Source organism: Serinus canaria, chromosome 13, assembly GCF_022539315.1.
Source record: "Serinus canaria isolate serCan28SL12 chromosome 13, serCan2020, whole genome shotgun sequence".
Lineage (NCBI taxonomy): Eukaryota > Metazoa > Chordata > Aves > Passeriformes > Fringillidae > Serinus > Serinus canaria.
Genome location: NC_066327.1, coordinates 15,928,204 through 15,955,225, shown reverse-complemented (window position 1 = coordinate 15,955,225; position 27,022 = coordinate 15,928,204). Strand labels below are relative to the sequence as shown.

At 44.8% G+C, this 27,022-nt stretch overlaps 1 protein-coding gene across 3 annotated transcripts; it reads left to right on the top strand.

Moving 5' to 3' along the window:
• The first annotated feature begins 348 nt into the window (after positions 1 to 348).
• On the top strand, positions 349 to 26,645 carry CREBRF (CREB3 regulatory factor). 3 transcript variants are annotated; one of them, XM_030229249.2, is made up of 9 exons: positions 349 to 899; positions 9,640 to 9,814; positions 10,690 to 10,815; positions 11,678 to 12,761; positions 16,883 to 17,077; positions 18,750 to 18,939; positions 19,435 to 19,508; positions 19,872 to 19,994; positions 20,731 to 26,645. In XM_030229249.2, the coding sequence occupies exons 2-9, from the start codon at positions 9,806 to 9,808 to the stop codon at positions 20,844 to 20,846; spliced, it is 1,917 nt and encodes a 638-aa protein (XP_030085109.1). In that variant the 5' UTR covers positions 349 to 899; positions 9,640 to 9,805; the 3' UTR covers positions 20,847 to 26,645. The 3 variants fall into 3 exon arrangements, 2 of the variants coding, with proteins under 2 accessions (XP_030085109.1, XP_030085107.1); XM_030229247.2 differs by having other exon boundaries at positions 9,637 to 9,814; XR_007778718.1 differs by lacking the exon at positions 19,435 to 19,508 and having other exon boundaries at positions 9,637 to 9,814; positions 20,731 to 20,770.
• The last annotated feature ends 377 nt before the right edge of the window (positions 26,646 to 27,022 follow it).

The following is a 27,022-nucleotide window of genomic DNA, read 5'->3' as shown; positions in this document are numbered from 1 at the left end:
ACAGTCAAGTTATGAAGGCTTTTAAGTCATAAACTCCGGCAAGATATAGAGCGAGAATTGAGGTCAGGGTCATTTCAAATGCTTCTAACTGCTTTTGTTCATATTGTTTAGGAAATGCAAATATCTGCATCGCTGCCCCTCACAAGAAATTGTTCTGCAGACTTTATAGAAGTTTACTTTTCCTCTAGTGGAAATCATTGATGCATTTTACTCCTGTGAAGGGCTGAGTTATCAGAGGTGGGTGGCTGCTCCCTTGTTTCCAGAATTAAATGTCATGGACTTTCTGGGGCAAAAATAGAATAAATGGGGTGAAATGCAAAAACTTCTTTAAAGAATAGAAAACATTCTCTACAAATAGCAAGATAAGAACGGGTAGCTTTATTTTTTATTATGTTTATTACTAATAATTTCTCCAGTTGTCTCTGAAGCAGTCCAGGCCAGCCACCTGTGACTGTGAAAGGTGGTTGTGCATGTAGCTGAAGACAGTAGGAAAAATTACAGAGCTGCAGGTAGGAGACGGACGGATGAAGGGGGTAAGAGCGTGAGTGAGGCCGGAGAGCAGCAGGACCGGGCTGTGGGACGGGAGCTCCGCAAAGCCTCGAGAGACATCGCCGCGCCTCCGCCCCGCTGCGCTCTGCCCGCCGGCACCCGCCTCCCCGCCTTAAATACCCCCCGCGCGCCGCTCCGCCGTCACGTGGCAGCCACAGCCCCCTGTTATTGGACGGCGCGGCGCACTTTCCTCCGCCCTCCGCGCGTGCCCGCCCCCTCGGGCCACGTGAGGGTCGAGTCACGCGATTTCCGGGAACCCGTCAGGAAGGGACATAAACAAACAAACCAACCCGGGGCCGCATGGAGGGGCCGGGCCGGGCCGTGCGGGGCTGTGGCCCCCGCTGAGCGCCGTGAGTCAGGGGCTCGGGGCGGCCGCGGGGCTCCGGGGGGCTGCGCGGCAGCGAGGGCGCTGGGGGTCGGGGGGCCCGGGTGGTCTGGCGGGAGGAGGCGGTGTCGCCGGGCAGGGGGCTGCAGAGAGGGAGGGAGAGCGGGACGGAGGTGTCTGCCCTGCTGCTGAGGGCAGCCGGACGGGGATTGTGTCAGCGGCCCCTCCGCTCCGCTCGCCCGCCGGGGGGGTGTGGCTGCCGGGGCCGCGGGAGAGAAGCAGTGCGCGGGGGGTGTCCGGTCCCGGAGCGGGGTTCTGGGGCCCGGGGCCGGGCTGGGGGCGGTGAGAAGGGGCTGCAGGGACGGAGCGCGGGCTGAGCGGGGAGTTGTCGGCGTTGTCCCCTCCAGCCTCCGCCCGGCAGGAGCGGCCCGTGCCTTTACAAGGAAAGCGAGTCTCGCAGCGAGTGCCGGGGAGAGGAAAGCGCCGTCCTGCCGGGGGAGCCCGGCCACTCTGGGCGTGCGGGCGGAGGAGCTGCCCGGGAGGGGAGAGAAGGGTTCGGCAGCTCCCGCACTCCTGCCTTTCGGGCTCGCGGTCGCCTCCTCCGTTCCCGACCTGTTTGAATGCCCGGGACGGCCGGGGGTAACCCGTGGCCGTGCGGGGTCTCTGTGCCCAGGTGTGTTGGTGCCCGACGGGCGGTTCCGCTGGAAAGGCTGCGGAGCACAGGGGGCGGAGAGGGTTCACTGCTCTGTGAGTGCGAGGCAGGGCAGGACGGGACCGTCCCCGCTCCGGCGCGGCGTTTATGTAATGCCAGAGCGGCGGGACGGCTGTTTGGTGCGAGCCACGGCTTCGGGAAGGCGCTTCTCCCGGGCAGCGAGGGTGCGCTCCGGCCGCCTGCAGCCCAGGCGGGGGTCGCTAGGCGGGGGCCGTCCCCCGCGGGACGCTGCTCCCTGGGCGGTGTGTCCGGCACGGCGGGGCCGGGGGCGGCCGGGGGGTTGCCCGGAGCTGCGGGCGCGGCTCGGGGGTCGCGGGGCCGCGGCCGGGGCGGCGGGAGGGGGTTTGTTTACATGTCGCCTCACCCTAGCTTGAAAGGGCCGCTGGGCGGGTGAGCGACGGCCGCGGCAGCCAATGGGATGGCGCGCGGCGGGGCAGCCAGCCAATGAGCGGGCGCGGAGGGCGGGGCGGTGGCGGCCGGGGTAGGCTGCGCTAGGTGGCGGGGCGGCCATGTTGGCCGGAGGTGTGTTAGTGGGTCAGGGCCGGGCCGGGGGACGCAGGGGGGACGCGGGCACCGCGCGGGGCCGTGGCCGCAGGGGCCGCCTGCGCTGCCCGACCCTCTGCAGCGCTTTGCCTCAGGGGGGCTGTCCCACCTGGGCGTCGGGACCGGCCCGGGGCGGTGCCCGCGCACAGGGGGTCCCGTTCCCCGCGCTCAGGGGAGGCCGGGGCGCGTTCCCGTCTCCCGCTCCCCGCCCGTCCCCGCAGATTTGGGTTATAAAACATCCGCGAGTTCCCCGGGCCGCTCAGGAGCCGCCTGCGGGTCTCGGCGTGTCCCCACACGGGTGTCGGACACCTCTCCGCGTGTGCTCTAAGCTCCCGCCGGTTCCTAGCCGGGAACACCTTGATTAAAGCCCCTTGTGCCAGCGAGGACTCAAATCCAATCTTTATTATTTACCTTTATTATTTACCTTTGTCCCCAAGGTCCCCACCCTGGGCGTCGTTCCCCACCCGCGGCATCGCTGCCGTGCCCTCCCTCGCCCCTGGCAGCTCCGCAGCCCACGGCATTTCTCTGCCGGTGTCCGGGATAATTCCGCTGTCACACTCGGTGTAAAACGCTCGGTGTTTATTCAGACTTCCCCGTGCAACAGGCTGGAGCTTGGAGCTGCCAGCCGAAATGTGCGATTCTCACTTAAAGTGATCGTGATCTTTCTGTCGCTGCCACTCCAGGGGTAACTTGTTGAAATCATGCTCCACATAACAGGCAGAACAGAATCAGATACTCATATTGTCTTTTAAACACTTCTAAATATTTTAAAGATTGCGTTTAAAAGGCCTCTAAGGTCGCTTCCGAGCATTCTTGTTGGGAAGTTTAATTGTGATTATTATTAAATGTGTTTTCATAACAAAAATTACAGAGAGGCAGATGCAGGTGCTTTAGAAATGTGGTCGATTTCTATCGTTGGCTGCTTAAACGAGATGTCAGAATTTCTATGGAAAATAAATCATAGAATCCCTGAATGGTTTATGTTGGAAGGGACCTTAAGAATTATTTAATTTCAAGCCCCTGCCATGGGCAGGGTCACCTTCCACTGTCCCAGAGTGCTCCCAGCCCCATCCATCCTGGCCTTGGGCACTGCCAGGGATCCAGGGGCAGCCACAGCATCCCTGGGTGTGATCCCTCTGCAAGAAACCTTTCCTGCTAAAATAATCTCGGTGAGATTCCTTTTAAAATGCATAAATAACAGTAGCTCAGAGACCTCAGACATGTCCATAGCCAATAGTTCACCTGCACCAAGAAGGAATTGGTGGGAGTATTCCCTGATACGAGAAATCCACAGCAGAGGCATCTGGCCCTTGAGCATCCTCCCCAAGTGGTTTTTAAATGAGAGAGGCAAGCAGCCTGTGAAGGACAGAGATTGAAGTCAGCATTAGCAGGAATTAATTGGAGAGAAACAGAAGCTTTTGTCCCACTGGTGGGATAAGTAAGAGAACCCACAGGTTTATATTCCCATACCCTGCATGTCCCTGCTCTGTGACTTGGGAAGTTCAACTGAATGTTTTAACATCAAACCTTGATCAGGAGATTTGGCACTGCATAAGAAGTGCTTGAGAGTTGGAATTGGCATGAAAGCTAAACTAAAAGTTTTGTTAAAATTGTAAATTTAAGGTTTAGACCTTGCTGTAAAAATATCCCCTTCTTTTTTTTTAATCATTCTGGTTTTAAACTCTTAAGCCACGAGTTTTTTTACTTTTTGGTCAGTTTTGACTGATGCATTTTTCGAATTTTCTGCTGGCTTTGAAGTATTTGGTACAGATGCCCCGTTTCTAACAGGAGTATAACAATCATAATTTCACAGTATGAAGAGTAGACCAGACTGTACTGTTCCCTTCATCATAAGACTTGTGTTGCTTTTTGTTTTTTCCTGGAAACTACAGAATTAATTTTTCTCTTAGTGTGAAAGACTCTGTCAGAAAAAAAAAATACAGGAACAGCCATCCTGTAAGGATGTAGAATATTGCTGGAGATTGGAAGCTGAATCATTGTTTAGTTTTGCTTTTGTTTTTTGCCTTTGCTTTCAACCCCACTCTGATTCAGGGGAAAACTACAGCTAAAAAAAATTTAAACGTTAGTTTTACAACTAATTCTCATGTGCAAACAACTCTCCTAACTCTGCAGTGTTATTTTAATAAGGTTTATACTATGACTATTTAAAATTTAACAATTTTTAAAAATTAATTTAAATCTGTTAATATAGTTCTAATAAGTTTTACATGCTGCACATCCCACTCTTAGCACTAAAATTAGAATAAAATCTCAGTCAATTTACAAGTGACAGAACACAGGAAATGGCTTCACACTGACAGAGCAGAGTTGGATGGGAAATTGGGGAAATCCTTCCCTGGCAGGGTGGGCACAGGGTGTCCAGAGCAACTGTGGCTGCCCCGGAGTCCTGACAGTGTTCCAGGCCGGGTTGGACCCTGGGCCTTGGAACCACCTGGGACAGTGGGAGGTGTCCCTGTCATGGCAGAGGAGTGGAACCAGTTGATCTTTACTCTCCCTTCCCAGCCCAGACCATCCTGTGACCCTGATCCCATCAGTTTCTGGGATCTGCCTGTTTGCTGACACAGCTGGGGCACCCCCAGAGCTGGGAGCTGGCAGTGGCACGGGGGGTCCATGAGCTCTGTGCTCTTCTGGGGGCTCTGCTGCCTGGGGTGCTGTGTGTGTGATTGCACACCAGAGCTTCTCTTCAGAGCTATCACTTCAGGTCTTGAAGGATGCCTGCTGTGGGCAAGTAGGATTGGAAAAATACCTCTGGGGGGGGAAGGGATGGTCAGTGGAGGAACAGGAACAGAGACAGTGAAGTAAGTTTCTCTCTCCTGAAGGGAAGAGGCTCAGAAGAAGTGAAACAGTCTGAGTATCTTTAGCTCTTTTAAATGGCAATGCTTTGTCAGACTCAGGGTCTGGGGTTTTAAGCAGGTATTGTTTTCTCTCAGGACAAAAAAGCAAAGAGCATAATGCCTTAGATGCTTGTGCTGGCATTTTAATAGGAATCCTTCACCAACAAGGGGGACTTGGCTGCTTTTGTGAGTCCAGGAATGAGACTGCGGTGGGTGGAAATACAGGAGACATTTTAAAAGAGTGTCTTTGCTCACTGCTATGAAATAATAATAATAATAGTACTAATAAACTTCATGTCTTTGTGCTGGGGGAGAAAAGTAAATGAATTTTTTAAAGTCTGGATAATCATTGAAGAATTATGTAGAAAGGAAAAAAAACAAAACAGGAACATTATTCAGAAACAAAAGTAAGAAACAGAAGCATTGGTTGAGATTGGAGAAGTCCTCCAAAGCCATTGAGTCCAACCTTGGGAGTGCTTCCCACCTTTTCACCCACTCCAGAGCCTGGAGTGCCATTTCCAGATGTTCCCTGGACACCTCCAGGGATGGACCCCAGGCAGTCTGCATGTTCTCAGCTTGAAGACTGCCCTGAGCAGAGGGTGTTCTGTAACCGAAAACAAGCTGGCACAAACTGTGGAAGGAAAAAAATGTTTTTAAGAGACATGCAGGAGAACTTCTTGCATCTCCAACTCCAATATTTCATAAAATATCCAGATACCACAAACAGTGCAAGGTATGTAATGGTTCTCTCCAAGCACACGGTGTAGTTTTTGTGCTTTCTCTGAAATTCAGAGTTGGCCATGAATGTTTCAGGCTGAGCTTTTAGGTTTAGTATTGGCAGGCTCTCATGAGCTATTTTTTTATACCTGCATCAAAATTGTGCCTTTGACAAGCTGTGCTGTGTGATGCAGTCACCATCGTGAAAGTGTAATTGTTCCTGTAATGCACTTACAGCAGGCATTTAGCTGCTGGGATAATGAGCACTGTGCAGCCAACAAAACAGCACAGCCATGCTCTGTGTGCCTTTCCAGTGGTACAGAGTACACAGCTGAACTGGGCCAGAAATAGCAGCTTTCCTTACAGCCACGGTACAAATGATTCACGCAGGTGACTGAGGAAGACTTTCAGAGGTGCTAAGCTAAAAGCTGAATTTTTGTTTTTTTCTTTGAGGGGTGTCTTTGGAGGTGCTGTGTTGTGCCAGGAGGGTGTTTTGTGGCCCAAGAGGACGCCCATGCATAGGAGCTGCTCTGTGTCTCCTAAGTGCTGTGTGTTTGGAGTTTAGCTCTTGCTGCAGGCTGGGTTAGACCAGTAATCCCAGGTAATGCACCTGCTGCTCTCCTGTGGGAAATTCAGTCTTCCTGGGCATCCTCGAACCACTCCTCCTCTTTAGAAAGTAAATATTAAATACAGGGGATCATTTTTAATTAGGATTTGTCATTAGATTAATTAGATGTTAACTCCACAGAACAGGCTTTGGATCCTGGTTGATGACTGATGGGATTTTAACCAATGTACATGTGCATGCCTCCATCAGTAGCCCAGATTCTTAAATGTTGGAAGGACACAGCTGTTCTCAAGATCACAGTATCATGGAATGGTTTGGGCTAGATGGGACCTTAAAGATTATTTCATGTTAACCCCCTGCCCTGGGCAGGGACACCTTCCACTGTCCCAATTTGCTCCAAGCCCCATCCAGCCCAGCCTGGAACACTTTCACAGATGGGGCAGCCACAGCATCTCTGGGCACCTGTGCCAGGGCTTCTCCACCCTCCCAGGGAGGAATTCCTTCCCAATATCCCATCTAACCCTGCTCTCTGTCAGTGTGAAGCCATTCCCCTTGTCCTGTCACCCCATTCCTTGCAGAGTCCCTCTCCATGTGTGTGGCAGGCTCCCCTCAGGTCCTGCCCTGTCTCAGGCCCCAGTGAAGGCAGGAGCCTCCCCCAGGAGCTGAGCTGGGCACTGATGTGACTCCAGCCCTGCAGACACAGAACCAGCTCTGGGCCTGGCTCCTTAATCACCTTAATCTGATTTCCCTGCAGGCTGTTTGTTGCCAGAGGAGCAGGCACCCTGCCCGCTGTTCGGGCTCTGTATTCCACCTGTCTCTGCATTTGGGAAGGGCTGATGGAAGGCATTAATGGAAATTGTCCTGAAGTAGAAATTCCTGCTATATTTATCTTCAGTAATTCTTCGTGCTGCTGTACTTGAGCTCTGCCACAGCTCTTTTAGTTCATTCAGAGCTGCATTCATTATAGATAACACAACAGCTGGACTATTCTTTTCTAACTCAGTCTTGGGCTGAAAGTGCCAGTAATGATAAATTCTGTAAGAATGGGACTTTAACTGCAGTCTACAAATTACTTTCCTTCACAGCAAGTTCTGATTTGACACCTGTGCTCCCATGTGTGTCATTGACTTGTGCCATACATCTTTATTTACCAGTTTGTGAAGAAGCACTGGTGGGTAGGTGTAAACAGCAGGAGGCTTTTAATGGTGACCTTGATCTTTCTGGGAAATTTGGAAAGCAGTTGGAAGCAGGGCTGCTCTTTGGGAGCATGAAGGATATCTGGATTGTGCAGCTCCCTGAGGCAATGTCTTTCTTTTCATGGCCTCACTGTGTTTTCCCCCTCCACAGAGCTGCTGAGAAAAATCCTACATTGTGGAATAGTTGACTAGATGCTACTGGGATTCAAGTCACATTTAAATATTAATATTATAAAATATCAAAAATTAAATATAAGGAGAATTACAGGATTAATTGGGTTAGCTGATACACTGCTTTGACCTGAGAGGACATGCACTGGCATTCTTAAATAGTGCAAGAAGTTTATCACTCCAGTCTTGGAGATGGTAAAAGTATTCTGAGCCTTTCATGTTTGCTTTGAGGATTTGGCAGTGATCCAGAAGCTGGCCCCTGGAAGTGTTGGTTGGTTGGTACTGAAATCAGTGTCAGTAGAGATGAAGTTTCACTCCCTTTGCTGGCTGTGTGTGGAACAGCTTGAGGCCCGTGTTCTGACAAAAACCACAATAAAGAATAGCCAGTGAAGAAGCAGCAAATGTTTCCTTTCTTTGCCCTTTGTATCATGGAGAACTCTGGCAGTGTCCTTGTGAATGAAGGACATGGTTTGGTGGTGATGTCAAAGCATTCATCTGATGTGCTGATGAAAAAGGCATCAACCTGCATGGAAAGAAAGTGTTCAGGTATTTAGAACCATAACCCTGCCTCTCTTTCTCTGTCTGAGAACATCCCTGTGTTTGTTTTAAAGAACAGACCCCTTCTCCTAGCCCAGGTGAAGTGACTCAGTCATTCCTGCCAGGTCCCCACCTGGGAAGGACCATCCTGCTGTGGTGTGGCCTTTGCTGGGTAAAGGGAGACAGGGCTTGCTGAGGCACAAACTTCACTTTAAATGTCACTTTTAAATAAGTAAAGGGTTCCCTGGAGGTTTTGGAGCAGAAAGGAGCTTTTCTCCCAAGGAACTGGCTCGTTCCCCACAGGGCCCTGTGAGGAGCAGTGCTCTGGCAGGGGCAGTGAGGGTTCAGCTGAGAGCTCCTGTGAAACTGGACCTGGAACTGTTGTTCTTTGTATTCCAGCTGCTCTTTGCAAAGCAGGCTGTTTGATAAGTAAAGACTTCTTTGCATAGTGTCTGTTTTTACCACAGTCTGATAGTCCATATGCTAAAGAGGACAAAGTAGCTGAGATACCATCTGAAAGTGGGAATAATCACGGGGATGCTGTCATGTGCTGCTGGGGGAGGGTTCTGAGCTGTGGGAGAACACTTAGAGTTTACTATTTGTTTTTCAAAAGAGGAGAATAAACACAGCCTGAGCAGATTGCACCAAAGTCTGACTTAGGAGCGATGCTGAGTGAGGGTTTTCCTTACACTGTTCAAAATGCTGGGTTAAGCTCAGAAGAGTTACTAGACAAACATCTGAAGTAGAGCAGGTCTGTAAAAACTCCTAAACTGGTAAAACTATCAGTAAATAAATTGGTCCAATTTCAACATATGCCTTGCTTGAATTAATAGAGAAGATATTTCATTAGACAGCTGTGAATTTGGCAGTTTTTAATTTGTTCTCTTGGGGAAATCTATCTCTTCTGCTCTCCTGCTGGATGATTTCTGTGATCCTCTACCACTAGATGTTGCTGTGTGAGTGATTGATGTAATCTTATCTGATGCTGGATGGATTAATCCCTGAAGAAAAGGAGGAGATACCACTGGAACAGCATTTCTGCCTCTTCTGAAATTTGTATTTTGAGACTTTTGCCTGAGACATTTTTAGAGTTTATTGGCTCTGTTACATTAGTCATAGAGGTTGTCTCTCTCTTGGATACCCAGCAGTGTGCTGATTATTGTTCCCAATTTGGCAGGGTTTTCTCTTCAGGTGTGTCTGTAGAGCTGCTGGTCTCAGCAGAGAGGAAAAAAGGCAACAAAATGTAACTTGGCTAAAAATGGTTTTGCAGCAACTCTGTTCTGTAGCATCTGTGGCTTTTCATTCAATGAAAGATGGCAGGGGAAGAAAATTTCTACACATTCTAGCATGAGAAAAAATCAATTTTCAGGGGAAATTCTTGCCTTTGGCTGTTTTTAAGCTTTCACCTTGTTGGTGAAGGATTACTCACCTCCTTGGGGGTTTGCTGTGTTTATTCTGCACAGAAGTCGACAAATAGAAAAGCTCCATCAGGGTGAACTGAAGTTATCCTAAAGAAAAATTTCATTGCATGGATGGTGTAAACTCCCTGAGACTGAAGTAAAGCTGGAAAGGAATCTACAAGTGAATAAAACAAGAAGTTTGGAATTGGATTTGGGGAATCTGGGCTTGGAAATGCCTCAGGTAAGTCTGCTAGGATTTTATTTGCTTGTGTAAATAATTTTGCCTCTGTTTAAGAACAAATCTGACCAGCACTAGGAGGGAAGACGTGTAGGAGATGAAAGGATGTATATTTTGTGGGGTCCCTGTGGTGCTGCTCTTGGTCCTGTGTTTGTTCAAGCTTCAGCCACGTTGTCTGTGGGTGAGGGAGGATGCCTGGAGAGCAGAACAGCCTTTTATTACTGCAGTGATTCACCCTCAGCACACTGAATGACTTTCAGCAGCACAGTGTCTCTGCCTTCCCAGCCCTCAGGGTGAGAGTGTCTAGAAGAGAAATTGAGGGCTGGAATTAAATGTAGCAGAAGGCCTTGCTGCCCATTCCCTGCATGCCCAGTCATCCTGCATAATCCTTTTTTTGCCAAATTTCACTTCCTTCCTGAGAGAGAGGTAACAATCTAGATTTAGTTGTCATAAATTTTGCTTTCCTTACAATTCTATATGGAAGTTTTGTGAGTTCTAATGGCTCTAAACACAGTCCACACTGCTTTAGTGCAAAATGATCTGTATTAGAGGGACTCACAGACTAGGACTGGCCCTCACCTTCTACAAATGCCAACATATCCCAAAACTGGGCTAACATAAGACTTTCAAAGCAGCAGGGAAGAATGAAGGAGCAGAGCAGTGAATGCTCTTGTAGCTCTGTGGTGGATAGAAATGTGTCCTTTGATTGCTCCTGCATGTTGTCATCTGCTCCTGGAGCATTCTCTGTCTCTGGAGAGTGATGTGCTTATTTGTGGTGGTGAAAACCTTCTGAGGCTAGGAGGAATGGTTTCTGTTTGTTGAAGATGAAAATGTGCCTTTTCATATGATGTTTGAAATGTCTGTCTGTTGTGTTGTAGCCCAGTGTGAGTGGAATGGACCCTCCTTTTGGGGATGCCTTTCGGAGCCACCTGTTTTCAGAGCAGACTCTGATGAGCACAGATCTCCTGGCAAGCAGCTCAGATCCAGACTTCATGTATGAACTGGTAGGTACCTGTGTGTGCCCAGAATTTCATCTCCTCTCCAGTTCCTGGAGGAATAAAGGGGTGTTGCTTCAAGAATGCTGGAAATTTATTCATTATTGCTGGCTGCTGATTAGGGAAGAGCTGGACTGCTTGTCCAGCAAGTGTGGTGCTTCCTCAGCAGGCACTTCTTCAAACAGGCTCAGATCCACCTTCACTAGTGCTCCAAGCCCTGTCCAACCTGGCCTTGGACACTGCCAGGGATCCAGGGGCAGCCATAGCTGGTCTGGGCACCCTGTGCCAGGGGATCACTGCCCTCACAGGGAAGAATTTCCCCCTGCTATGTTCTGCTTCACCCAAGCTGTGAATGTAGGGGGAAGGGAAATATAATTTGACTCACAAGCTACTTGTGTGAGCACTTCCTTTTTCATTTTCTCTCTGCATCAAAGGAGAAAGGTCACTCGTGGTCATTAATTGGTCGTGTTAGAATGAGGTTTTCCAGGAACTGGTAAAGTTAAGTGTATTCTGTTAAACACACAGCAAAGATTGACCTAGATTATAGAGATGCCTGTGATGGCTTTCATATTTTAAATACATGGATATTGGTACTGGTTTAGTTCCTGGTGAGCAGATGGATTTGCAATAGCAGGAAAATACAGTGTTAGAGGAAGAGCAGTGTCTTCAGAAGGACCTGTTGCTGAAGCACAGGAGCTGAACTTCATTCTGACCTTCAAAAGAAGCTTTTACTTGAAAGTTGAGGTCTCTTCCTGTGTCACTCCTCTCTCATACTTCACTGGAATTGAGCTCTCCTTACCAGGTTAAGAAGAGGAAAGAGATGATGGATACTTTTTTTGGTATTAATTTTAACTTACCTTATTGTACACAGGACAGAGAAATGGACTATCAGCAAAGCTCCAGGGACAACCTGCTTTTCATGGAGGACTGCAAAGACCTTGAGAACTTGGAGTCTTTTACGGACATCCTGGACAAAGAAGCTGCTTTCACCTCCAAGTGGGAGCAGTGGGATACCTACTGTGAAGACCTAACTAAGTACACTAAATTAACCAGCTGTGACATCTGGGGAACAAAAGAGGTGGATTACCTGGGCCTCGACGACTTCTCAAGCCCGTACCAGGATGAAGAGGTGATAAGCAAAACACCCACACTGGCTCAGCTGAACAGCGAGGACTCCCAGCCTGTCTCAGATTCACTCTATTACCCTGATTTGCTCTTTAGTGTGAAACAAAACCCTTTAAATTCTTTGTTACCTGGCAAAAAGATGGCGAGCAGAGCAGCGGCGCCGGTCTGCTCCTCCAAGAACGTGCAGGCCGAGGCCGCGCTGTCGGACTGTGCCCAGAAGGCCAGCAAGGCTGGCAGCCAGCCTGCTTCCAGCACACAGATCATGGCCAAGACCAACGTGTACAGCAGTGAAAAGGTGAACATTCACGTGGAATGTAAAGACTATGTTAAAAAAGCAAAAGTAAAGATCAACCCCTTGCCGCAGAGCAGGCCCGTGCTGAGCCAGGCGCACGCCGACGCAGCCAAGGAAAACACCTGCTACTGTGGGGCTGTAGCAAAGAGACAGGAGAGAAAAGGACTCGAGTCTCCCCATGGTCACAGCACAACTCCTGGTTTGCCTTTTAAAGAGACTCAAGAGCTGCTCCTCAGCCCTCCCCAGGAGAGCCCGGGGCTGGCTGTGGGGGAGAGCAGCCTTTCCGCCAGCACGTCCGTGTCCGACTCCTCGCAGAAGAAAGAAGAGCACAATTATTCTCTTTTTGTAACAGACACTTTGGGTGAACAGTCAGCTAAAGCAGAGCCTGAGGAGGAGGAGGAGGATGAGGATGATATTGAAGATGAGGACCATGATGAAGGGTTTGGCAGTGAGCACGAGCTGTCTGAGAACGATGATGAGGAGGAGGATTACGAGGACGATAAGGACGATGACATCAGCGACACCTTCTCAGAACCAGGTACCAGCAGGGTTGGGCTTTGGTGATGTGGGGGTTGCTGGCTTTGTCCTCTGAGTGGGAAGGAAAGCTTTTGAACTCCGGGTAGTTACTCATGAGCAGCACTGATCTTAAGTTGTGAGCTCTCCTCCCACGTTTTCTAAGTGCTTTGCAAAATGCAATTTATTCAAAGTATGCGAAGTCTCTGTTGCCCTATTTCATGAAAAACTGCACAAACTGTGGTTGTGCAACAAAAATAATGATAGAGAATACAGGAAGCCCAGCTGTAGCCTGAGGTTAGAGCAGCTGCCTGCAAGTGTGGCCTTTTTTATTGTAGCTCTCTGGTAGGATGTGCAGAGCTTTCTAGCACTTCTCGTAGCTCTGAATTTATCCCGAGTTGGATCTGTCAGGATGAAATCCCATCCTGAGTAAAATGATTTCATAATTATTCAAGTCCTGCTTTCAGGTACAGTTTTTCCACAGAATCCATAGAATGACTGAAATTAATAGAATCATTTCTAGGTGGTTTCAGCAGTAACACTTAGTGGGGCTTCAGAGGATACTGGAATTCCTCTCTCCTGCCTTTAAAAATGGAGTTCTAAGAGCAGGAATAAGACCTAACCTTCACCTAGAATGTAACAGAGCAGTAACATTGTATAAAAATAAATTCTGCAGGGAAAGCAACAGGATTGGACCCAAGTATTAATTTCATTTCATAAAGTATTACAATATTCATATCTTATAAATGCCCTGTAGTAGGGAATAAGAATTAAAGTATTCAGACATTTGGCAATATGTAACTTCAGGGGGATAAAGCAGCTGAAATTCTTCCTTGTTGAGAGCAGCAGCTTCCCTAAAGCTTGTCAGTGTTTGTCATAATGAACTCTCAGATGAAATTATTTTCTAATTAGATTTCCTGTGTTGGTATTAAACTCGTTAAGCATCCTGCCCTTTATGCTACTTTCACATGCACACAACACATTTTTATTAACATTTTGAAGCCTCTCCCTCCCTTCTGGAGTGAACTCCCTCTGCTTTCTGGGGCCCTGAGCAGCTGTTCCAGCTCTGCAGCCCATGGGGGATGTGTTGCACTGGGAGCCTGGGATCCCTGGAAAAGAGAGGTTGTGTTAAATGCTGTGGGTGGAATTAATTAATTAATGATTTTACTGACCAGCAACCCACATTCTGCAGCAGTAGCTGAGGATCTGGGCTTATCCAAGCTTGCCAGACCCTTCCATGAATGAAGCCTAAAACCATTCACCTCAAATGTGGTGGTACTAAAAATTTTATCATCTATTTTGTTTATTTTGGAAAATAACATCTCCGGGTATTCTAATCATGTCACTTTTGTATTTTGTGTTGCTTTTTTTGCCTCTAAAGGTAAATACTATGGGTTAAATCTCTAAAATATTTAAATATTTAAGCACAGGAAAATGAAACCTTACAAAGGTCTGAAAGCAAAATAAGTTGGTATTTTGAGTGAGGATGTAATTTACTGAAAGGACAAAAATCTGCTAGTTATTGCTGACCCTCTGATGTTTTTTTACATAATTTACTTTTGGTTTTTCTTCATGTATGATTTTAGAGTGAATGAAATGCTTTCTTCAAGTGTTATCTGAGGAAATATTTAGATATAGTGAAGGAAAAATAGCTAAAAATGTGACTGGCTCTCAGGCAAGTTTGGCCAACAGTGTTTTTATTATCACCATGACACAGATTTAGCAAATTTGGTCTCCTACAAAGGTAGTTTATGATGGGAATTACCAGCCCAGGCCTTTTCTAGCGTTTAAATGTGGTGGTTTTGCTATTACTGAGTATATTTTTCTTATCTCATTTAGTAGAAAGACTTTTAAATGACTGTTCCTTCCATGGAGTAGTCAGGAGATTGCAGAAATGGGAAATGCAGCAATTTATTCAGTTGTCAGTAGCACTGGAGAAGAAATGAGTGGAAAAGTGCTCCTGGAGACACAGATTGTTTTAGGGAGCTGCATTAGGTCAGTCTGAGCACCTGGACCATCAGCTGGGGGCAAACCCTGGGAGAGATTTGCCAGAAGGCTCTGTGGTGAAGGGCTGGAGAGCAGCAGTGCTCTGGCTTTGTTTCACTGGGACTATTTTTGGGTTTCACCTGGTGAGAGGCAGGAGTCACGTGCAGCCTGTTCTCTGTTCTGCTTCATTTAACCCTGGTGAGTTTAAACCCCAAAGCACAGGGAGGGATGTGAAGGAGGACTTCTAGGAGGGGGTTGGGAAGGGCTTCAGAGTTCAATACAAGAACCCTTTGAGATTTCTTAGAAGCCTGCCCTGCTGTGTGATCTTTGCTAAGAGGAGGAATAAATGCAGTGCAGAGCAGCTGAACAAGTTTGTGTGTTGGGTTAGGACAGTGCCCTGGGTTCTTTTATGTCACTTTATAATGGCAGCAGGTCAGTGCTGGGCTTGCAAGGCAGGATGTATTAAGTCAATGTAATTGAAGTTGCTAACTTAATTACAGTTTGAATAAGCAAACAGGAAGTCCTGATTTTAACCTTGTTGTACATTTGTACACTTCAGCTCTTACAGAGATTTGTTTTCATTGGTTAGATTGATTCTGTGTTACCATGAAGATGGGCTCAATTTATATATTTCTGTATAATGAATTACATAGCTTTTTTAGGTGGAAAGTCAGTGGGCTTTTTGAGTGTATTTTGATACTCATGTCAAGCAGCATTTGAGTAAAATGGAACTGCAGTTACAAATATTTATGGCATTTGAAACTGTATTTCATGTAAATTGTCAATAACTTTGGCTATACAGCACAAATGTTTTCTAAAGCATGTTTCATTGTTTGATTTGCCTTTAAAATCCTGCCTTTGCAACAAACCAGAGAACCCAAGTAAATGAGTTGATGAAATTAAGAAAACAGAACTTCAGGATGGATTTCATCCTTCTTCATACCTGACTTCTGTCTGTGCTTTGGGTTATGATGTGAGAGACAGACCAAAGCAAGAAAGTTTGTTTTTCCTCTTTCAACTGGTTTTTCAAGTGCAAACAGACTAATTGAATGGACTGTTTTAAAAGGAAGAAAGTGCTCTTTGTGCTGTTGGAAGATGAAGCAGAGCTGAAGCATATGGAGTCAAGGCTTGCTAAGCCTGCAGTCCATGCATGGGTGGCTTTTCCTTTAGCTCCATCACAGTATGTGATATTTAGAAATGCTCCTCTTTTGAGTAAGTGTAAACTAATATTTAGCATTTTAGCACAAAAGGTCATGCAGTGGTTTGAGATTTTTTTTTTAACCTTAGTATAGATGATCTTTATTTTCTAAAGCATATCTGGGGCTTGAAAACCTGTGGTTTGGGTTTACATAGTTATGGTTAAATATTTCTCTGATGTGGGCAGTGGCATTACAATTTCCATGTCCTTCATGAGCGGTTCATGATATCAAGTGCATCATAATTTACCTCTAAAATATTGTACAGCTTTCCTGAGGGTCATTTCTTCTCATCCCACTGAAGAGGAGGAGGAGGTTGAGCAGTGGCTCCAGATCCCTTCAGCTTAGATGGTCCTTTGGTCACTGTCCTGATAAGAGAGTCCCTTCCTCCAGCCAAGGAGGGATCAGTGCTTGGATTTATTCCCTGCAGGTCTTTGGACTCAGGAGCAGCAGGAGTTGGACTCAATCCTGTGGGCGTCTTCCAACTCAGAGTGTTCTACAACTGAATAATTTTTTCTTTATTGTCTTTTGCTAATCCATCTTTATTTAATCTTCTTCTCTTTCCATGCTTTTTGTCAAATGTGGAGGTGAGTTAGGATTGTGTTCCTGCCAATTCCTGGGGAAAATTGTCAGGATTGGTGAACATGGTCCAACATCTGCTGTCTGTACTTGGCACTGCTGGGATTGTGGGGAACTACAGCTTAGGGCATCAGAGAACATAAAGGAACTTTAAATGCATGAATAATTTTGGGTTTTTCAACTAATGAAGGCCCACCAGTGGCTCAGTGGCTCTCCTGGATTTAAAGCAAGTACCCAAGAGCAGTCGATGCTGGAAACCAAGTGTTAGATAATGCAAAACAGAGCTGGCTGTGGTTTTGCTCTCAACTTGAATCCTCAGTCTGCTGCTAAAGGGCTGCAAACAATTCTGTCACCAGTTTGTAAACAACCCCCTGCATCCTTTTAGGGTATGAAAACGATTCTGTGGAGGATTTGAAAGAAATGACTGCAATCTCCTCTCGGAAAAGAGGCAAGCGAAGATACTTCTGGGAGTACAGCGAGCAGCTGACACCATCCCAGCAGGAGAGGATGCTGAGGCCCTCTGAGTGGGACAGGGACACCCTGCCCAGCAACATGTACCAGAAGAATGGGCTCCACCATGGTAAGAAATCCTCATTCTGGTCACAGGTGACTGTCTTGTCCTTGTGACATCGTCAGCAGCCAAATTCCCCTCCCTGTGAGTGCTGGGAAGTTGTGTTTTGGCCATGAAAGTTCAAGCACTGTAAGTCTGTTACTCTGCAGTGCCCAGGGAAGGCACTGTGAGCACACAGTAGGGACTTTCAGTGTGGTTTCTTCCAGAGGAGTGTGGATGAATTGAGAATTGTGACTTCCAAGGGCTCTCAGGGGAAACCCCAAGAGTTCAAAGCTTTCTCAGTGTGATACTGTAAATATTAGATGGTGACTTGACTGATGTTTGCTGCTCGTGGCTGTTCCTGTCAGTGCTGCCTGTGTTAGCAGGAGGCTGGGAGGGCTCTGGGGTGCCAAGTTCAGGGGACTGGTATGAGCTGAGGACAAGCACTAAGGCACAACTGTGTCTCTCTGCTCCTCCCTCCTTGTTTTCCCCCTGTGAATGCAGCAGAGTGAAGCAGTTACTCCTCTGGGAATAAACTATTTCCTTAAGATGCCCTCTTAGAAACTTAAACCAGTTCTGTAATAACTGATTTATTCCCAGTGAGCAATTACTGCACCACAAACATGATTAACATCACCCAAAGCAAACCACTCTTAGAGGTATTTTTGTTTTCTTCTCACTGGATCTCTTTTAGGGTGCTCCATTTCATTTTGGCTTTGAAGGAGCAATTTAAATCAACTTCCCTGGTTCTAAGGTTAATGTTCCCTTAGAGTTGAAAATTACTGCCTTTAACATGGCAATTGGCCTTCTCTTAAATCATAAGATATTTTTGTTGTTGTTGCTGTTACCTGTAGATTTATTCAGGGAAGAAAACATTTATTCTTTGAATGTCCTTAGTTTTTAAAAGCTTCTTTATCCTGTAGTGAAATAGCAGTACCTAAAGTCCCTATCACTGCTCTTTCTCATGATGGAGGTCTGAGCAACCTGGTTAGTGGAAGGTGTCCCTGCCCATGGCAAGGGGGAGAAAAAGATGAGTTTAAGGTCCCTTTCAACCCAATCCATTCTGTGATTCCATTATTTTATGTTTGTTATCCAACACCAAATAACCAAACATGCTCTAAGGACTCAAACCCACCAGACACTTGGCCACTTGACCTTTAAGTCAAGTGCAAAACCAGGCCTTAAATAGCTTCAAATACATAAAATAAAAAGGGTTAACTGGCATTTATGTGGGTCATTTCATCTCAGCATTGCTGAAGATTTTTTCAGCACCAAGCCTCAGCACTCTTTCTTTGGCAATAAGATTATTTAGGAGTTTAATCCACTGGAGTGTGCAGGAGGATATTTTGGCTGCATATGAGTTAACAAGTTTACAGCTGCAGCAAAACAACAGGGTTTGAACTTGTCACATACATTTTTCAGCAGGGTTGTGTGTATGCTCTCTGTCACATCCAGTGGCCTTGCCAGCAGTATTTGCTCTTATCTGATCTGGATAGAATATGAATTGTACAAAGCTCTTTGTGTGGAAATGCTTTTTCTATTGTGGGAGGCCATGGGGATCACCTGATTCCGGCCCATTCTTCTGCAGTGAACAAAGGAACTTAAACTGCACCCAAAAAATGCCTATTTTAGAGTGTTTTCTCACAGGTTTGTGTATGAATTATGTCACTTCCCTACCCATTTTTCTGCATATTTTAAACAGGAAAATATGCAGCAAAGAAGTCCCGGAGGACTGATGTAGAAGACCTGACTCCCAACCCCAGAAAACTCCTCCAGATTGGTAACGAGCTGAGGAAGCTGAATAAGGTGATCAGTGACCTGACACCCGTCAGTGAACTTCCCTTAACTGCCAGACCCAGGTCAAGGAAAGAAAAGAACAAGCTGGCTTCCAGGTATGCACTGGGTAAAGCTGCAGGGATGAGAAAATTTGGATTGCTACAAGTGAGTGATAAAGATCCAAATTATTTTTGCCTAAAGAAATTCTGCTTCATGTGGCAGCTCCTGCAATGGGAATTTCCAGTTTATCAAATGGGAATTTCCAGTTTATCAAATGGGAATTTCCAGTTTATCAAATGGGAATTACCAGTTTATCAAAAAGCAGAGCAGCTGGCACCTTGGGAGCTGTGGTTTGCCTGTGCCCTAGATAAGGACGTGTTTCCACTGGAATTGGTTTCCTTAGCTGTGGGGCAAACAGCTGGGACAGTGGCAAATTCCACAAGTGTCAGATGTGAGCAGATGCAGGTAGCAGAGTCTTCTCTGAGCAGGTGAGTGAGGATGGATGAGTTTGTGCACCACAGCTCTGGGAGGGTTGGTTGATGAGTTCATGTGGCTCTTACTACTCTGGAATTTCTGGTAGTGCTCTAATTCTTCCCCTCTTCTTGCCATAGGGCTTGTAGACTAAAAAAGAAAGCCCAGTATGAAGCCAATAAAGTTAAACTCTGGGGTCTGAACACGGAATATGGTAAATACAACTCTTCACATCTTAATTTTCTTTTTGTTTGGGCAAGTCTGTGTTTTGCACCGTGATGTAACCTGGCTGGCTCATAGAGAAAAGAGTTGGTAAAAACCCAGCTCATTGAATGAAATGAATGTAGCTTGGGTTACCTGCAATGCTGAGCTACTTTGCAGGTGTAAATTATGCAGATGTGTGCATGTTCTGTAAATATTTTTGAAAATATTGGTAATATTTGATGTAATCTATTACATTTAATTTTGCAGTAAGTGTGATGTGACACGTCTGACACAGATAGCTGTGTGTGTAACTGTGAATCCCTTCCAGGGAAATGTGATGTAAAGCTAATCCTTTTTTTTTTTTTCTTTGTAGATAATTTACTCTTTGTCATCAACTCCATCAAACAAGAAATAGTTAATCGGGTGCAGGTACCTAAAGATGACAGAGGAATCAACATGGAGCAAAAGTTGAACATACTTATTAAAGACACTCTTGGTAAGCAGTGAACTTTGTGTATTTACCTGGGTGTGGAGATATAGAACCATAAATAACCCTGAGGAGCCCCAAAGCTCATCCCATTCCACCAGAGACACCTAGTGCCTCCTCTGGGCTTTCTATATTTGATTGCAAACAATTTCTGATCTGGAGGAATGAATTAACGCTTTCCTGATTCCTTTTGTCCCAACCAAAGTGTCTCCTGGTTTTGGTTACCTGTAGTGATGCCTTGGGAAGGCTCAGCTAGAGCAGAGGCAGGACAGAGCTAAAGAATAAAGCAGGGATTTATTTCAAGGATCTTCTCCATGGATGCACCTTGGGCAGCACCAGAGCCCAGCCAGGGCTGCACCCAACATGAACCAAAATGGCCCCAAAATGCCCGGCCGGGCACGGGGTCTCTCCCTGGGATCAGCTCTGCTCCATTCCCACCTTGCAGTTCATTGTCCCATTCCAGTTTTAGCTGATCAAGTCCCGTCCCTCTTGTTTTTCTCTCTCCAGCCCACGGTGTTTGTGCTCTTGGGCTGAGATTTGGATCATTTGTCCTTGGTGCCCAGCTGGAGCAGGAATTGTTTTGTCTCCCTGCTCTGTGCAGAGCTCACCATGCCCTGATGTGAGGCTCAGGCCCACCCACTAAAGCAGCACAGAATGTGAAAAATAGAAAAGCCAAACCTGAGGCATCAGTAGGAATGTACCATGAGCAGTGACCTGAGAGCAGCTTCTCTTCCCTCCCTTTCAGGACTTCCTGTAGCTGGACAGACGTCAGAGTTTGTGAACCAGGTGCTGGAGAAGACAGCAGAGGGAGACCCCACGGGCGGCCTCGTGGGGCTGAGGATACCCATGGCCAAGGTGTAGGACAGGCCTGCAGCTGCTCCTGGGGCAGGTTCTGCCTGTGCTGCCGAGTTCCTTGCTGTAAATGGCATTCTGGTCTGCATGTCAGCTTAGCATTCTGTAAACACTCACCTGTAGGTTCCATTGGTTTCAAGTAACAGTGTAGGAAAACAAATCACGGCGTGGTAGAAAATGCTGCAGAGCATTTTTGGACCATAGACCAGATAGTTTCAAAGCTGCTTCAAGCTCAAGGGCAGAAATGGGAGTTCTCTTTCAAATGATCTAGGACCAGAATATATCACTTTTGTTTTAGAAGCAAAAACATGGATTTGCTAGAGAAAATGTTTTAGCATTTGCCAGACATTGTGACAGGTTTATGGTCCAAGTGAAGTAAGAGGAAGCATTTTTTTGGTGAAGCTGTCAATGTAGGGAGTTTTTTGTTCTTTTGTAATTTTTTAAAAAATAATTAGATTTTCTTTCCTTGTTCTTAAAAAAACCAGTAAGCTTTCTTTGCAACCATTAACTTGTACATAGCACACGCGGCATTAGAGCTAGTGTGCCATATAAGACTTTAATTTTCTGAGCTTAATAGAGTATTTAAATGTCCGTGCAAGCAAGAGAAAAAAAAAGTATATTCTTTGTGCCTTGTATTTTGTGGGGAGAGCTATCAGTATAAGCTGGTAAAGTTTTGTATGAAGAAAACCCTGAGGGGCAAAACCGAGCTGTATAGATGGTGAGATTTTAGGTTTTAATGTATTTGTTCCAGCTCTTAAAAATTTTTGAATGTATATAGGAATATGTTGAAAATGTAGATATATGCCACAGAGTCTATGTATTGTATAAAAGATGGCTCTAGAAAACTCAATTTCGGTACTTTGGCCGGAAGAAAACAAATACTTGCACATTAATGCGATTGTTTATTTTTGTACCAAAGACAAATGCAACTGATATGGCGAACTGCCAGTCTAAGTAAAGTTTTGCACAGCTTATATGATACTGTACTGAATGTAAAAACAAAAGAAAAAAAGAAAAAAAATTAAAGGTCAGGGTTAGGGATCTTACTGAACTGTGAATTTTTTTGTTTGGGTCCAATTATCTACAGAAGGAGCATTCATACATAACAATATTATTTTGCTGTTCTTGTAGTTCGCTTCCATGGTAGATAAGTTGGTGGCCGTCTTGGAGTCTTTAAATCTTTTTTCTCTGCACTTACTGTAGGAGATTTTAATATATTTGGATTTTAGTAAGCTATTGGTAAAATAGTTTTCGACTTTGAGAATTTAAAAAAAAAAGTATTTAGCTTGTTGTAGTATACTTCCACCAAACAACCAAAATAAAATTATTTTTATTGTAACGTGTATATATGTAAAGAGGAAAAAAAAAGAGCTACAAATATCTAATTCCTTAGTTGCCACTTTTCCAGTTGATGTATTATTATGCATGTGATGTTTCCAAGGATCAACACAGGCTTCAAACAAAACGAAAAAAAAATTTATAGACTTTTATATTTTTGTACAGGTATTTCGAAACTAGCTTCTTCAGACTTATATGTGACTTATTCTTGTTAATTCAGTAGTTTCTATGATTGAAGAATATTAACACAAAGTTCTTATTTGCTCTTCTGCTAATAAGAGTTGGCTTTGTAGTCAGTGTTAACGTACAGATAAAAGCTTTAGCCTTTGATGAGAAAGTCCTTTATCTCAAGGCAAGATCATTCTCTGGTTTCATGGACCCCCCCTCCTTTTCCTCCCTGTTCTTTCTCTCCCTATTTAAAGATGACAAAACACTGTTTACTGAAAATAGAAATACCAAATATTTTCAAATGTAGCTGCTGAAAAAAAAAAATGCAAAAGTCCATGAAGGCTTTCTCCCCACTCCCTTTGGGGAACTTCTCCACTTCGTTTCTAGTTTGTCTGAGTTTGTTTGTACTGTGATTCCTTTTTGTTTATGAGTAGATTATTTTTATATCCACGCTTGTACTATAAGAGAAAAAAGCCTGAATCGGTAACAGTGCAGGAAGAGTGGCCGGTGAAAGTGGTGGCCCTGCCACACTCACAGCTTCCTTTGTACCTAAATATTTTGGAAGACTCAAAAGGGAGGAGGAGGCCAAAATACCACTACTGAGCTGTACAGAAAGTCTTTCCTACAAGAGACTGAACAAATACCCAGGGCAATTTAGGCAAAACTTTGTAAATCCACTTAAGGCTTGCAAAATCTGAGTGGAATGTGGGTGTTTTCCTTTGAGGCGTTTGTGGTGGTGTTGTTGTTGTTGTTCAGGTGAGGTGAGAGTTGGCTGCTGCTTTCCACAGTGGGTCTGGTGTATTCCTCTTGTTCTTGTGGAGCTGCCCAGGGCCCCCAAAACCCCAAAAGAGAATGTGTCCTGTGAGGTGCAGGCTGTGCCTGAGCAGGGCTGGCACACGGAGCTTGTCCCTGTGCTGCATCCAAACCCTGCAGGCCAGGCAGCATCTGGATATTGAGAGAGAGCAGTTTGAAATCAGGTAAAAACTTCTGGGACAAATTCAACTGACAAGGTATTTAAAAGCCCCCCTTTTCTTACTGCCTGGGAATCCTGGGCAACACACAACTTTATAGCTTTTTATTTTTGTCTGAAAACCAGACTATGATTTTGGTCTCGCATTTCAAAGTAGACTTTGAATCTTTAGTGAGTTCCATACCCTCGCATTTCAGTGTTTCCTATGTATTATTTTAAGTTAAAGCTTCGAAATAGTTGAGCTTTTTAATGTTGACACTTTATTTTGTAACTATTTATATGTATGTATATCTTAGAAAAGCACTTTGTTTAAAAAAAAAAAAGAGGAAAAAGAAAAAAAAAAAAAGAAACTGCGTTTTATATGATTCCTGCCACTTGCTGCTAACTCTGGGCTGGTCAGAATGCTGCAGCGATACTTGAGATAAATAAAACCTGGCAGTAAAATGTAGAGTAAAGATAAGACCTTTTGCTGGTTTAACTTTATCATAAAGGTGACATAGGCAAGCTGTGCAGCTTTACATTTTAACCAGGGGACTCTGTGGCATTTAAACCGTCTAGAAATGGTTGTACTTTAATGCCAGTAACAATCTGCTTCCTCTAGTGTCATTAAAATATATACATTTAGTGTATACTTATCACAAACAAAAATCTTCTAGGGTATAAAAACCAACAAATGTACTTGTTCTGTTTTTTGGCAATTGTGGCATGCGTTTTGGGGTGATCTTTAGAGAAGACCATTTTCTAAAGATTTTCAGTGTTCATACATAGTATGTGGATCTTAACGAAGTCCTGGGGTTTTTTTTGTTTGTTTTTGAGTGTAGGCATTGTGAATATTCACTTTTAATCCTATATCCAAAAACAATGATCTATTTTTTGATTTAATACAACCAGAAAGCTCTTCCTTTTTCTGATACACTGGATTCTCTAGGATTTGTTTCCATATTAAAAGCATGCTGTCATAACTGCTCTTGTCGAGATCTCGTCAGTCTGAACGTAGGTGCCACACTTGGAATCGATGGGCTGCTTGTTCTGCTGTACCATGTATGACCCTCGTCCTTCCCCTCCCTTCATGACAGATGATGATGTGGCTTTATATTGTGCCTTACTTGTACATCTAGAACTAAGTGTTTTTCATTCCCTCTGAACTCGTCAAAGCTTCTGAGGTGGAATCAGAGCTGATTTAAGTGTGCTGGAGCGAGTGCGGACAGGGCTGATTTCAGTTTCTCTCAGTAGTCCTTTTGTATTTCTATGGAAGACCAGTTTTTGAATGGCCTTGCAAAACGTGGGGGTGCTCCTGAAGGGTGTTTTTAAACCCAAAACCCCTTTTTGCTAACGCTTCCTTTTATGGTTTATTGAACACATTTACTGATACTTGGTGAGTACTTTTTGTGTTTTGGGATGAGAGAGACTTACTACTAAAGCTATGTTTACGTGTGGATGGGCTGGATTTTCTTATCATACCAGTTGAAATCATTGTGATTTAATAAAGTTATATTGCTGTAAAGCTGATGTGAGAGTCAGGCTCAGCTGTCTTCAGTTCCTAATTTATAGATTGATTTTTTTTTTCCATACTAAGAGGGCCAGGGGAATGTTGGGGTTTTTAAAAAAAGGTAAACAAACAAAAAACCAACCTAAAATGGATGAAAGGTCTTTTAACTAATCTAAAAGCAAACAGACACTTTGGAAATGTAAAGGTGTCAGTTTAAAATTTATTTTTAAAAGACACCCCCCAATATTTATCTAATATTTGCCTTCATTAATGAAACAGCTTATTCACAGCTATGACTGGATGTGCTTTTCCATAAATCATTTAAACATAGCTATGTGTTTTTTTTTTTTTAAAGAAGCTCTAAAAGGTTTTATCAGGAGAATTTCCAAGGGTTGTATCCAAGTTGCCTCCAGCAGAAATAGCAAATGCAGTTCTGCTCCTCAAACGTGCTTGCTCGTCTTCCTGAAATTCTGCTGAGGCACAGCCCAGTTCTGGAGCGTGAATGTCAGGATCTGTATTTGGCCTTGAGACCCGAGTTTCAAGAGTGCATCTAAGCATGGTTTGATTTTCTTTTGAAGTTGGAGGCTTCAGTTGGAATCACCTAGTGGAGAGTGCTGCTAGATGTGGTCTTGGCTTGTTGACACAGCCTTGCACACAGCTGAGGTTTATTTTGTTTTACCCCAGGGATGGTGTGAAGTACATTTCAAACAGTTGCTGCCTCAGTGACTGATCCTTCTTGTAACTGTATTAAGGGCATTAGTCTGTTGAGAAAACACCACTCTTGAATATCTCCCGATGTAAATTGGGATTCTTCAATGTCATTAATCAAAGATGGCACTTTCAGGCTGTATCTTCTTTGCAGCAAACAAAAATCTCTGTCTTTCTACAACTTGCATTTCACAATATGCCATGTTTTCCCTCCAGTGCTTCGAGAAGGTGTCTTTGCACTCTGAATATAATCCTCAGCCTCTTAGACATCCATGAACTTCCATGGGAGCAAATACTGACTGGGAATTTATTGTCTTTCTAACAAGCTGTGGAGCTAAAAGTGGAACCAGAGCTCTTTGAAGCCACACTTGCATTTTTTTGTTTCCCGCAAAAAAAAAAAAAAAAAAAAAAAAAAAAAATCCAAACTTTTTAGATCACTGTTAAGAGTTTTTCTGGAGTTTTAAGTAATTTTTAGTTGGGTATATTTAAAGTCAAATTTGTGTGACTTAACTAGCTCTTGTAAGGAAAACTTCTGAATTGGCTTTTCTGGTGTTGGAAAAAGCACATCCCACACTATCAAAATCTTCTGATTAGGAAACAGAACCTAGTAAGAAAACTTAATTTTAATCTCTGTTATAATGATGGATATTCACACATTCTGATTGGAATCATCTATCTTCCCAGAGTATTATATATCCAAGGAAAATTTCTTGCTCAGTATTTGTGGTTGGGTGACTCTTAAGGCTGATGGCACATGCAGATGCAAAAAACAAAAAAGGCATTTTAAACAAAACATGGCATCCTGTTCTGCCTATGCTTGGGGTCATGATTGTAATGCTGTCCTTGATATTCTATAATCAACTTCCAACTGGAGCTCAGAAAAACTTACTGAAAGTCTTGTCTCTGTTAGAAAATAAATTTACCTTGTTCAAAGCATGATGTGTTAAGAGTTGCAATGTTAAATGTTGGTTAATAGTTGTGCAGTTTTATTTTTTTGAAAAGAGGCACAATTAAACTATTGACTTTGTTTACTCTGTCACCCTTGATCCCTAGCACTTCTATTCAGATACAAATTCATCAATGTATGCAACATCCTTTGTAATTTAAAATAAAAATTGTGGAGGAAATACTGTCACTGTGTGTGTGGAATGATAGTGAATGGCTTCTGCTGCTTGAACGAAGTCCCTGGCCTCCTGGTATTTCCAGGAACTTTCCTTTGGAAGGGATGACAGCTAGGTAAGGAAATATCTGGAATTTTCCTTCCTCGTGCTCAGAGCTGCCTCGCAGCACTGCTGGGTCGGTGTATCTGGAGAAGCTGAGTTAGTGCCTGGAGACACTGCTCCCTGTGGAAATGGTCTGCGGGCAGCAGGGGAGGACACAGCACCAGGGGTGAGTTTGTGAGAAAGGCAAAAGGCATTGCCTGCTTCTCCTTTTGGGGGTGCAGAAGTGACCCCGTGTTCCCCCACCCTGCTGCTGACCAGTGTCAGCCTGGCCAGGAGCCCGAGGAGGCTC

Coding starts and splice junctions, on each gene's coding strand:
- CREBRF (XM_030229249.2), top strand. Junction 17,078..18,749: donor GAAGAATGGGCTCCACCATG/GTAAGAAATCCT, acceptor TATTTTAAACAG/GAAAATATGCAGCAAAGAAG. Junction 19,995..20,730: donor ACTTATTAAAGACACTCTTG/GTAAGCAGTGAA, acceptor CCTCCCTTTCAG/GACTTCCTGTAGCTGGACAG.